This window comes from Gorilla gorilla, chromosome 9 (assembly GCF_029281585.2).
Source record: "Gorilla gorilla gorilla isolate KB3781 chromosome 9, NHGRI_mGorGor1-v2.1_pri, whole genome shotgun sequence".
NCBI lineage: Eukaryota > Metazoa > Chordata > Mammalia > Primates > Hominidae > Gorilla > Gorilla gorilla.
Window position 1 is genome coordinate 24,882,175 of NC_073233.2, and position 12,837 is coordinate 24,895,011.

General features: G+C 37.1%; 1 protein-coding gene across 2 annotated transcripts in view; it reads right to left on the reverse strand.

Moving 5' to 3' along the window:
* The window catches only part of TSG101 (tumor susceptibility 101), a 46,635-nt gene that overhangs the window by 10,978 nt on the left and 22,820 nt on the right, over nt 1-12,837 (reverse strand). For both annotated transcript variants that reach the window (XM_004050793.5, XM_055356000.2), the window contains exon 7: nt 11,198-11,289. In XM_004050793.5, the coding sequence (XP_004050841.1) occupies nt 11,198-11,289 (92 nt within the window). The remainder of the gene's footprint in view (nt 1-11,197; nt 11,290-12,837) is intronic.

Consider the following 12,837-nt stretch of genomic DNA (forward strand, 5'->3'; position numbering starts at 1 on the left):
ACCTCTGGAGGAGCTGGAGACTAAAGGTCAGCCTCATAGGCAGTCAATGGTGTCTATATGACCAAGTCCTGATAAAAACTCTAGACCCAAGGCTCAGGTGAGCTACCTTGGTCGGTAATACTCCATGCATAATGATACATACTGTTACTGGGAAAAGTCAGCACTGCCTATGACTCCACTGGGAGAAGACAACTAGAAGCTTTGCACTTGAAACTTTCTGGGTTGCCCACGTGTCTTTCCTCAGCCTATTTTAATCTGTATCTTTTGCCATAAGTCATAACTGTGAGTATAATAGCTTTCAGTGAGCTTTTAAAGTCCTTCTAGATAATTATAGAACTTTAGGGTGGCCTTGGGAAACCATGAACTTGCAATGAGTGTCAGAAGTGCAGGTGGTTTTGTGAACTTCCAAACTTTACAGGTCCTTAACTAAAGAATATTTTCTTACCTAATCAAGAACTTGCTCTTCATGGCAATTTGTAGAATAAGTTGGTCTACTTCAAATGAGGCCATATAAAAAGGCAACACATCTTTCCACACTCACTGAACATACAGATTAAAATACGTCAGAGAGTGAGCTCTCTTTCACAGACTTAATATGAATTAAAGTCTTAGCTGTTCAGTCACCTGGACAGAATTTAGACCAAATAAAAATCTCTAATTTCTTATACTGTACTTAAAAAGTCCTTTAAAGAAAGTGAAAAAGAGCCAATTTCTACAAGAGTTTGGTTTAGAATTTCATATCCAAAGGATGATTCATGATATGATGACTACTGAAGATTTCATTAAGTCCCCAGTTTATAGTAAGGATGCATTAGCAAAAGGAATTTTAAAACCTTTCTAGAAGAACCTGTCTTATAATCTATATGAAATATTATGATGGTTCTTGTGAGACAGGAAGGAAAATCCTTCTCCCATAGATTACGTACCTAAATGATATGTCTATAATTAAGCATTCAATCACATGCAACAGTGGTGGTATTCCATTCATTGGCACAGAAATTATCAGAACTAATGAAAACTTAAGAGTCTTTTTATAGTTAGTGAATTTTTCACACATAAACACATCAACATACTTTGTTAAAGCTATTATATCTGGTCTAATGGGTCAAATTATACTGATGCTAAATTTTTAAATCCTTATTTTTAAAAACACACATTTAAATCCTGGAATTTACATTCTGTTTCTCTTTACAGAATATGTTCAGGCAAATGCTACCATAATACCACCAAATAAGTCCTTGCCAAGACTTTCCAGCCAAAGTCATTAACACTCAAAATAAGAACCAAGCCGAGGCAGCAGTCGCTTGGCCTATGAAGGTCACAGTTCACCTGAGGAAGTTACAAACACCAAGATTAGACCTAGTCTTATCTCTATCACACATAGACTTCACTGTGAAGTATATCTAAACTTTAAAAAATCGAACTACTTTGTAAAAAAAAAAAAAAAGGAATTATAACTAAGATCTGAAATAAGAAAGTAAAAAAAGAAAAACCCAGAGTTTTTCAAAGAAGTAAAAGAAAAACTCATCAAAGTTCAAAATTCGATGAACCATGTCACTTTAAGATAATGTTTATGCAAACAAATAAGAAAAAAGATTTGGCGGAAGATTCTCATCTACTTTGTGAACACTTACCAAACCAAACTTTCTTCTCAAACATCTTAGAAGAAATTTGAATATTCTCTATACCTGCTATAACAAGACTAAGAAGAGTTTTTGGCAAACTGCCATACCCCAAGTCCCCAACACACTGACCTTTTTACTCAAGCAGAGTCAGATTTCAAAAGTGCCCTTCTACAATTCCAGATTAGCAGTTGAAGAGCTAACAGACTTTGAGTAACAATCTTAAGCAAAACTTCCTTTAAATGTCAGGTAGGATCTGATCTCCAAACTTAATCCTTAGGAAATAAGATATAATTTTTCTAGTATTAGGAAACCAACACTCTACACTCAATGGACCCAAAAATTCATTGAATAACTTATGCAAGTATATTCACAGTGCACTAGTATACACTACCTGATTTAAAGCCACTATTTAAACACTTAAGACACCCGGTTTCATTTATCTCCTAAGAGTATTTACAAACGATCACTACTTCCTGGAACTCAAATGAAGCTATTTTATATTAGAGAAAGAATCCATAAGCCCAAAGTAAACTACAAAATAACTCAACGATAATTTTTCTGACCTCACCCTTAATCAGCAAAAGTAAACTACCTGCCCAGCATTTTTACTCCTGGATGTTACTTGCTCAGGCCCACATAATGGTCCTAGGTCTGGCATCTGTGCTACACAGCAAACTATGGAGCCCAAGTAATCCCACACAGTAGCTTACTGACCATCTATTTAGAAACTAGACCGAGAACATATGAGGATTATTTTTCTTTCATAATAAAAAACAAAAAACAGGTCTATCTCTGAAGAAGGAAGAACATTTCAGACAACTGTATGAGCAAAGGAGTTCTGATCTGTGCTATTAAGTGCAAACCCTGCAAATCCATTACATGGCTTACAAAAGTCCTTTTTATTTATAGTGTATGAATATGTAAGCTTCTAATACTACTTACAGGCTTTGTGCAGGCTATGGAGCTTTTCTTCCAAAGAAATTAGGGGGCCTCAATTTATCTTTTAAACACTCAGAAAAATGCGCTTTACTTGAGCTCTAGAAAGTTTCTATCAACACAATCAATAAGAAAAAATTTAAAGAAAGCTATCAGAAGGTTTACACTTCTTGAAAATAAACACACACCACAAAAAAAGTTTAAATTCATTTACATAAAAATTAAAGTTTTCAAAAGTGAAGGTAAGTAGGTATAAGTCTTGCTAAAATGAGACACCAAAATAATAACTACTCCAAAAAAGAAACAGTGTGACAAAATCATTCAGCTATCATAGTAAGTCATAAAAGATGAAAGATGCTACCTGGTAGGCATAAGCACAAAAGCCAATAAATCTGAAGGAGAGTTAAAATTCTATTCTTAAAAAAATGAATCAGAATCAAAGTAATTCCATTAAAATTAACGTTTTGTGAAAAGACTAATTTAAGAATCTATTATGTTAGAGGTATTCTATAGGAATAACGACAGGAAGCCAAATGAATCAGCTTCTCCTACCTTTCCTTTACTAATAAAATAAAAATCATTTGTTAACTTACACAATAGCTTTTTTAAAAGCTTTCAAATCTATCATTATTGCTTTGAATTTCTGTTATCATTATTTCTGTTATCATTATTGCTTTGGCAGAAAAGGATTTAACATTTAGCAGACTAAACTCTCAGCATTTAAATTTCACTCATGACTCACTGACTGTCCAGGATTGGAAGAAAACGCTACTTATCCTGAAGATGAGGCAGTTATTCCCAAAGGAAGTCTGTGAAAGGTGTGGGGAAGAGGCACCCAAACCTGCACACAAGCAAGCGTGCACTAGTAAACCCACATGGGCTGGGTGCCTTGGGTGCCATATCCTGAAAGTACAGTTTCTGTAGGCCAAACACTTAATCTAGGATGGCCAGAGGGAAGAACAGCATTGGATAAGACAGTCAAGAAAAACTTGTCATGTTTACTAGCTTCTGTCCTCAAAGAAATATTAACAGGTAAGCTCTCTTATTTTTCTTTACCTTTTCCTTTCTTTATCTAAATATTCAGTATGGACTAAAGAGTGGAAACTACAGAAACACATCATTCAGCTGCAGCATTTTCAGGGTTTTCCACTCCCACATTTTTAAACAACACTTTAACAAAGGTAAAACTGGTCCCTGAATCTCTGTTAATAGCACCCTTCCAAACTTACTGTTTCTGATCCTTGTTTATTTGATTTTTAGGAACAAAATCTTAAAATGACATTTTTAAAACTCAGAGGTTGAAATATACAGTATTTATGAAGTTTTACCAAGAAAAATTCTGTGGTAGGTATTGGCTTTAACCGGGAATAAACACCTACTCTTCAATTTTACTATTATTAAACTGCAACTAGTAAAAGGTCAAACTGTGTATATGTTAAAGGCCTAAAGCCTACGATTCAGAGCTATAAATCAACTACAATCATCTATATAGCTTTTTAAAATAAGTCAACCTTCAAAAGAGAACTTTCACACACTGCTGAGACTGGAGTAAGGAATCACCAAAGCCTTTTAACTTCCTCTTTTTTTGCCAGGGGCAGGGGTGGTGGTTGTGGTAGAGAAACTTCGTGGTGGCTCACCTGGTGCCCATCCATACCCACTATTTTTCAGGGATCTTGTATGTGAAACTGATTAAGATAGGTATAGTCAGTTTATGTTTTGCTCCTACAGTAACAGGAAAAAGAATCTTTGTGTTAAGTTTCAATGCATACTACCAGTTAGGTTTTTTTTTTTTTTTTGCTACATGAATTGGTTTGTTCCTTCATTATTCACCGACTACCACCTCCTTATTCCCCTAGTTAGTTTTCAAAACACTATGTAAACTGAGGTTGAAGATGTCTATAGCACTCTGATAAAAGGACTCTACATAGATCAAGGCTGAGGCAGGAGAATGGCGTGAACCTGGAGGGCGGAGCTTGCAGTAAGCTGAGATTGCATCACTGCACTCCAGCCTGGGCAACAGAGTGAGACTCTGTCTCAAAAAAAAAAAAAAAAAGTACTCTACAGAGATCAAATAAACCTGGAGATTCTGGCACAAGCACAGCTGAGAGTATATCCTCCAAGGGAGGGGCCAATTAGTCCACTGACATTTCTCACACATAAATTCACAACATATCGAAGTGTCATTGAGTGGAACACCATTCTCTTCTGGGTACCATACTATATACTAATATTTTTGAACATCTGGTAAATTTTAAATCTTTCTTAATTCAGATTACACCATAAAATTAAAATCCAGGCCAGGTGAGGTGGCTCATGCCTGTAATCCCAGCACTTTGGGAGGCTGAGGCAGGTGGATCACCTGAGGTTAGGAGATTGACCAGTCTGGCTAACATACAAAATACAAAAATTAGTGGGTGTGGTGGCACATGCCTATAGTCTCAGCTACTCAGGATGCTGAGGCAGGAGAATCACTTGAACCCAGGAGGCAGAGATTACAGTGAGCCGAGATCATGCCACTGCACTCTAGCCTGGGTGGCAGAGCGAAACTGTCTCAAAAATAAAATAAAATAAAATAAAATAAAATAAAATAAATCTACAGAGTGAAACTGCTAAGTTTCAAAAAGAACAAGGGAGCCTAGTGCAGTGACTCACATCTGTAATCCGGGAGGCCAGCACGGGTGGATCACTTGAATCTAGGAGTTCAAGGCCAGCCTGGGCAATACAAAAATTAGCTGGGCATGGTGGTATGTGTCTACAGTCCTAGCTACTCAGGAGGCTGAGGTGGGAGGATCACCTGAGCCCAGGAGATGGAGGTTGCAGTGGGCAGACAGCACTACTGCACTCCAGCCTGAGCAAGAGAGCAAGATCCTGTATCAAAAAACAAGGATAGCGCCAGGTGTGGTGGCTCAGGCCTGTAATACCAGCACTTTGGTGGGCTGAGGCAGGTGGTGAGGTCAGGAGTTGCAGTTGGAGATCAGCCTGGCCAACATGGTAAAACCCTGTCTCTACTAAAAATATAAAAATTAGCCGGGTGTGGTGGTACGCTCCTCTAATCCCAGCTACTTGGGAGGCTGAGGCAGTAGAACTGCTTGAACCTGAGAGGTGGAGGTTGCAGTGAGCCAAGATCACGCCACTGCACTCCAGCCTTGGCGACAGAGCGAGTCTGTCTCAAAAACAACAACAACAAAAAAACAAGGATAAATAACCAAATTCATTCTTTCCCATGGCCTCAGTAACAGAAGAATAACAGCCCAAATCGTGACCACTGATATACTGAGAAAATGTGACTGTGGACTCTAATATCTAAATGATACTTTTATGTTTCTGCTTTCCTTTAAGTCTAAAGTTCAACAGACTACTAGATGTTCAACTAATGAAATATGATGAAAAAAATCAAATCAAGTAGGTAAAGATCAAAGGGTAGAAAAACAATATATATTAAAGGATATCCTAAATTATCATAAAATAATTTGCCTCTAGCCTATATGCTTAAGACAGTACTCTTGAAAATGTAGAGTAAAATATTAGTTGATTTGATTACCCGTTCAAAAATCATAAACATGAGATCTGATTCCACATATACCATTTTCCACACATTTCTATTCTTTTGATATATGGAAATCATCTAAGCTATAAAAAAATGCTTCGTACCTAATGTAATGAAACAAGTTAATATAAAAAAGATCTTTGTAAACTAAGGTTCTCTACAAATCAAAAGGATTATACTATTATTTCAATGAGAAACAGGGTGACAAACAGCACTATTCCTATTTTATTGATAATGCTGAACCAAAATAAGAGAGCTTCACCAGATTTAGTGTGCTTGGCTTATGGATTAAAGACCTTTTATCATTTAGGTTTCTAACTCCAATCATTTCATTATATTGTAGTTACATTAATGACAAATACATTTTAATAAATCAAAACCACACCACTGGAACCTGAATAGTGTGTATCAATGAGAAAAATGGTGGAAATAACCCTTTATGGGGTGGGGGGATGACATTTACATCAGACCTCAGGATGGTTACAAGTTATCAGAAAATATAACAGAAAAATAAACTTCACAAGATTCTATGTTCATTCAGGAACTCAGCAAATCTCTTTAACAGCAAACTTCTATATACCAAGCACTCTTCTGGATGTTGTGTGTGTGGGTGGGGGGTTGGAGGGGGGATTGGTGGTGGTGGCAGCAAATTGGTAAGGATAGGCCTGGCTGATCCATGCACAGAAATAGGCCATGGACAAATCCTAAGACAGGAGACCAGTAGGAGATGAGGTCAGAAAAGTAATGGGGAAGAAGGCAGGATCATGTAGGGCCTTCTGGGCCCAAGAACTTTGGACTGAACTCTGAGTGAAACAGGAAATCACTTGAAGGTTTTGAGCAGAGGAGTGATACAATTTATTTATATTTTATTAGGATCACTCTAGCTGCTGTGTCAAAAAAGAGAGATGTAGGGGGACAAGGAAAGAAGCAGAGAAATCTTGTGGAAGGCTTTTGAAGTAAATTAGATGAGCCATAATGGTGACTTGGATCAGCACTGGATATGATCAGATTCTAGATATATTCTGAAGACAAGAGGATTTCCTGATGAGGAGTCAAGGCTGACTCCAAAGAGTATAGAGTAGGTAACAATGGAGATGGGGCAGGTGTTAGGAAGATTGAGAATTCGGTTTTGGTTGAGTTTGAGATGCCTATTAAACATCCAAGTAGAGATACTGAAAAGGCAGCTGGATATAACAATCTCGAGTTTAGGAGAGAGGTATAGGTCAGAGACATAAATTTGAGAACTGGGGGCACAGAGATGGTATTTAAAGCTATTGAACTGGTGGAAATTATCAGGAGAGTGAGGATAGAGAGTGCCAAGGAGACTAAGCCAGGGTCACACCAATGTTAAGAAAAATGGAAGAACTTGCAGAGGAGACTAAGTATGAATACCCATGAGACAGGAAGAAAATAAAGTGAGCATGGTGTTTTGGAAAACAAGAGGAAAGTGTATCAAGGAGGAAGTAACCAACTGTGTCAAATGCTGCTGATAGGACAAGTAAGATGAGAATAGTAACTATCCATTGGATGTAACCTCAAAAAGTTAATGGTAATCATGACCAGTTTTAGCAAAATGGTATGAGAAAAAGTCCAAAAGGAGGAGGTTTAAGAGAAAAACGGAGAAGAGGTACTGAAGATAACAAAGAGAGTTGTTTCAAGGAGTTATTCAGAGAAGAATGAAGACATCCAATAGTGGTGGCAGGAAAAGTGGAATAGAGAAGAGGATTCTTTTTAAAATATATATATATAAAATATATATATTTATATATGATATATAATTATATATTTATATATAATATATATTTTATATATTTATATAATATATATCATATATTTATATTTATATATTTATTATATATATTTATATTTATGTATATTTATATATGTTTATAAATATATGTTTATATTTAAATATATATATAAATATAAATATATAAATATATAAATATATATATATATATATATATATATATATATATAAATTTTTTTTTTTCCTGAGATGGAGTCCCACTCTATTGCCCAGGCTGGAGTATAGTTGTCTGATCTCAGCTCACTGCAACCTCTGCCTCCAGGGTTCAAGCAATTCTCCTGCCTCAGCTTCTTGAGTAGCTAGGATTACAGGCGTGCGCCACCACGCCCGGCTAATTTTTTTGTATTTTTAGTAGAGACAGGGTTTCACCATGTTGGCCAGGCTGGTCTCCAACTCCTGACCTCGCGATCTGCCCGCTTTGGCCTCCCAAAGTGCTGGGATTACAGGTGTGAGCCACCGTGCCTGGCCTAAAAAATTTTTTTAGATACATAATATTTGTACATATTTACATGGGTACCATGTGATATTTTGTTACCTGCACGGAATGTAATGTTCAAGTGAGGGTATTTAGGGTATCCATCACCTTGAGTATTTATCATTTCTATGTGGTAGGAACATTTTCAGTCTTCTAGCTATTCTGAAATAGACAATAGATTGTTAACTATAGTCACCCTACTCTGCTATCAAACATTAGAACTTATTCCTTCTATCTAACTGTATGTTTGTACTCATTAACCAACCTTTCTTCATAAGCCCTATCCCACCCACACAACGTTCTTAAGTCTCTGGTGTCTATCATTCTACTGTCTACCTCCAAGAGATCAAGTTTTTTGGCTCCCACATGAGAACATTTGATATTTGTCTTTCTGCGCCTAGTTTATTTCCAATTCCATCCATGTTGCTACAATGACGTTTTCATTCTTTTTATGGCTGAACAGTATTCCACTGTGTACACATACCTCATTGTCTTTATCCATTCATCTGCTGATAAATACTTAGGTTCACTCCATATCTTAGCTAGTATGAATACTGTTGCTATAAATATGGGAGTACAGGTATTCCTTTAATATACTGATTTCCTTTCCCTTGGATAAATACCCAGCAGTGGGACTGCTGAACTGTCTGGTAGTTCTAATTTTAGTTTTTTTAGAAATTGCCATACTGTTTTCCATAGTGGCTTTAATTTATATTCCCATCAACATTGTATAAGTTCCCTTTTCTCCTCATCCTCAATAGCATTTGTTATTTTTTTATTTTTTGTCTTTTTAATAATGGCCATTCAAACTGGGATGAGATTATATTTCTTTGTGGTTTTTATCTGCATTTTCCTGATGATGAGTGATATTGAGCATTTTTTCATATACCTGTTGGCCATTTGTATGTCTTCCTTTAAGAAATGTCTATTCATGTTCTTTGCCCACTTTTTAATGGTTTGTTTTACTGTTGAGTGGTTTCAACACCTTGCATATTTATTAGTTCCTTGTCAGATGGGTACTTTGCAAATATTTTCTCCCACTCAACAGGTCGTCTCTTTACAAATATTTTCTCCCACTCAACAGGTCGTCTCTTTACTTTGTTGACTATCTCCTTTGTTGTGCAGAAGCTTTTTTTTTTTGAGACAAGGTCTCGCTCTGTTGCCCAGGGTGGAGTGCAGTGGCGCGATCTCGGCTCACTGCAACCTCCACCTCCCAGGTTCAAGCAATTCTCTTGCCTCAGCCTCCCAAGTAGCTGGGATTACAGGGGTGTACCACCACGCCCAGATTTTTGCATTTTTAGTTTTTAGGAGAGACGGGGTTTTACCATGTTGGCCAGGCTGGTCTTGAACTCCTCACCTCAAATGATTCACCCGCCTTGGCTTCCCAAAGTGCTGGGATTACAGACGTGAGCCACTGCATCTGGCTCACAAGCTTTTTAATTTAGTATCATCGCAGTAGTCTATTTTTGTTGACTATGCTTTTGAGATATTAACTATAAAATGGTTGCCTAGGCCAATGTCCTGAAGGGTTTCCCCTATGTATTCTTCTAGTAGTTTTATAGCTTTGGGTCTTACATTAAGTCTTTAATCCATCTCAAGTTGATTTTTGTATGTGGTGCAAGATAGGGGTCCAGTTTTCATTCTTCTGCATATGGATACCCAGTTTTCCCACCACCATTTATGAACAATGTCTTTTTCCCAATATATGTTCTTGGCACCTTTGCTGAAAATCAGTTGGCTGTAAATATGTAGATTTATTTCTAGGTTCTTTATTCTGTTCCATTGGTCTGTTTCTGTTTTTATACCAATACCATGCTGTTTTGGTTACTATAACCTTGTAATATATTTTGAAGTCAGGTAGTATGATGCTTCCAGCTTTGCTCTTTTAGTTCAAGATCACTTTGGCTATTTGTCTTCTTTTTTGGTTCCATATACATTTTATGATAGCTTTTTCTATTTCTATGAAAATTGACATTGGTATTTCGACACAGACTGCACTGAATCTACAGACTGCTTTGGGTAATATAGTCATTTTTACAATATTAATTCTTCATGGGCATGAAATGTCTTTCCATTTGTTTGTCTCAAGAGGACTCTTTAAGGCTTTTTTAGGGCATGGTTCTCTGTGCTGATGAGTCATCCAGTAGAGAACAAAACTTGAGAGGAAGGAACTGCTGAAGTGATGCCCCTGAGTACATTAGAGGGGATAAGGTCTAGTGGAGAAATCAGCTTTAGATAGAAGCAAAGATAACCAACTTATGGTAACAGGGAGAAGGCAGACATGGTGGTGCAGGTAGTGGGAGATAGGCATAGGTGAAGGCTGGAGTCTAAAGAAATTCTCTCACTGCCTTAGTTTTTTTAGTTGAAGAAAATTATATTTTAGGTAATGCTAATAAGCAAACACAAAAAGCAAAAACTACTGGTCTTCAATAATTTGTCTGATTTGACCTGCTCATATTAACCCATTTTACTTTCTTCTCTTAATGATGGTGATCTGTTTTCACATATAACCAAGCTAGGAAAATCTATGTATCTGCTAATAGTTCAACACATGTTTGGCTCACAAATAAAACTATGTGATCAAAAGAAAGATTGATGAGTTAATCAGATTTATTTTCATGCCCTGGTAGAAGGTTCATTTATATGTTAAGTCATTTACTTCAGGTTTAAGATTATAGTACATTATTATAGGTTTTCCTCTAAGAAGAAAGAGTAGTCCAAAATTCACAAGTGAAATGTGCTTTTCACAACAGGGAGTTAGACTTTGCTTATATGGTGAAACACAAGTTTTCAAGGGTACTTACCAACAGTGGTCACAGGAGGCTGAGAAGGGTACTGAGAACTTGTTGTGGCAGGATATGGACCACCAGGTGGGTAAGGACAGCCTGGGTAACCACTAAAGACAAGAACAAAAAACATTTAACATTTAAGATGACCCAACCTTATAGTATTTTGAAGAACCCCATTCAGGAAGTTAAGCTTGACATACGGTTGTTTTACCAGTTGATGAATTTATAGTTTTGGAGCTGCAAGTGTTTATTCAAGTAAAGCTCTATGGAAATTGTATTAATGACACTGCATTTACTCTTAAATGGCTAAATGCTCTTGCTTGGTCCCAGTTATATGAGAGTCACCCTCATAGCAGCGGAAATGTAACTAGAGTATTTCTAAGGACAATCCAACAGCATCAGAAGCAACAAGTAATTTGTGAGAGAACTTTTCCGATTTCTCAGTCTGTGGGAAAATGATACTATTTAATTTTTACCTGTGGCTTATTGGTAACCTTTGGGGATATTTAATGTGAAAACACTTGTCTTTAAATAGTTTTTTTCCTCTTTTGATAACATTCGTACCAAACTCATCTTTAGTTTTTAAAAAAACCTTTTTTCTCACTTTCTGGACAGTTTCTGTCATTCATGTATTCATATCAAAGTCAGAGGAACTTTCCTTAGACGTATTCTACTCCAATCACCTTTCCAACAATCTCTTATCTACACACATCATTTATAACATCCCTGACAAATGGTCATCTTTCTCTATTTAACATTAAACATCATTTCAATATAATTTATAAATAGGAGTCCTAAATTTGCATTTTGGAAGACACTCAACTATTTGGAGACTCCTAAAACTCGAATATTTGAGAACTTCTAACGTTTTTCCCTCAAGCTTCTCTTCTTCAGGTTAAATTTTTTTTTTTTTTTTTTTTTGAGACGGAGTCTCACCCTGTTGCTCAGGCTGGAGTGCAGTGGTGTGATCTCATCTCACTGCAAGCTCCACCTCCTGGGTTCACGCCATTCTCCTGCCACAGCCTCCTGAGTAGCTGGGACTATAGGTGCCCGCCACCACACCCGGCTGATTTTTTGTATTTTTAGTAGAGATGGGGTTTCACCATGTTAGCCAGGATGGTCTCAATCTCCTGACCTCGTGATTCACCCGCCTCAGCCTCCCAAAGTGCTGGGATTACAGCTGTGAGCCACCGCACCCAGCCCTAACTATTCTTAATTCCTTTAACCATTTGTCTCAGGACATGATTTCCAGACCTAACTGCTTTCCTCTGAATGCTTACTAGTCAGTGTTTCCCTTACAATGAAGAAGAAAATTAGAATAGGATGATTACTGGCCACCTGGTTAGTTAGACAATAAATCTCAATTAATCCTATTTTAGCTATAATTATCAATTCTATGACATTTGCCTTTTACAAGCGCATTAAAATTACTGATTAAAAAGAGCTAGCCCAGGCTGGGTGCAGTGGATCACACCTGTAATCCTAGCACTTTGGGAGGCTGAGGCAGGTAGATCACTTGAGTCCAGGAGTTCAAGGCAAGCCTAGACAACATGGCGAAACCATTTCTACAAAAATAGAAAAATTAGCCAGGTGTAGGGGCACACACCTGTAGTCCCAGCTACTTGGGACGCTGAAGTTGAAAGATCACCTGAGCC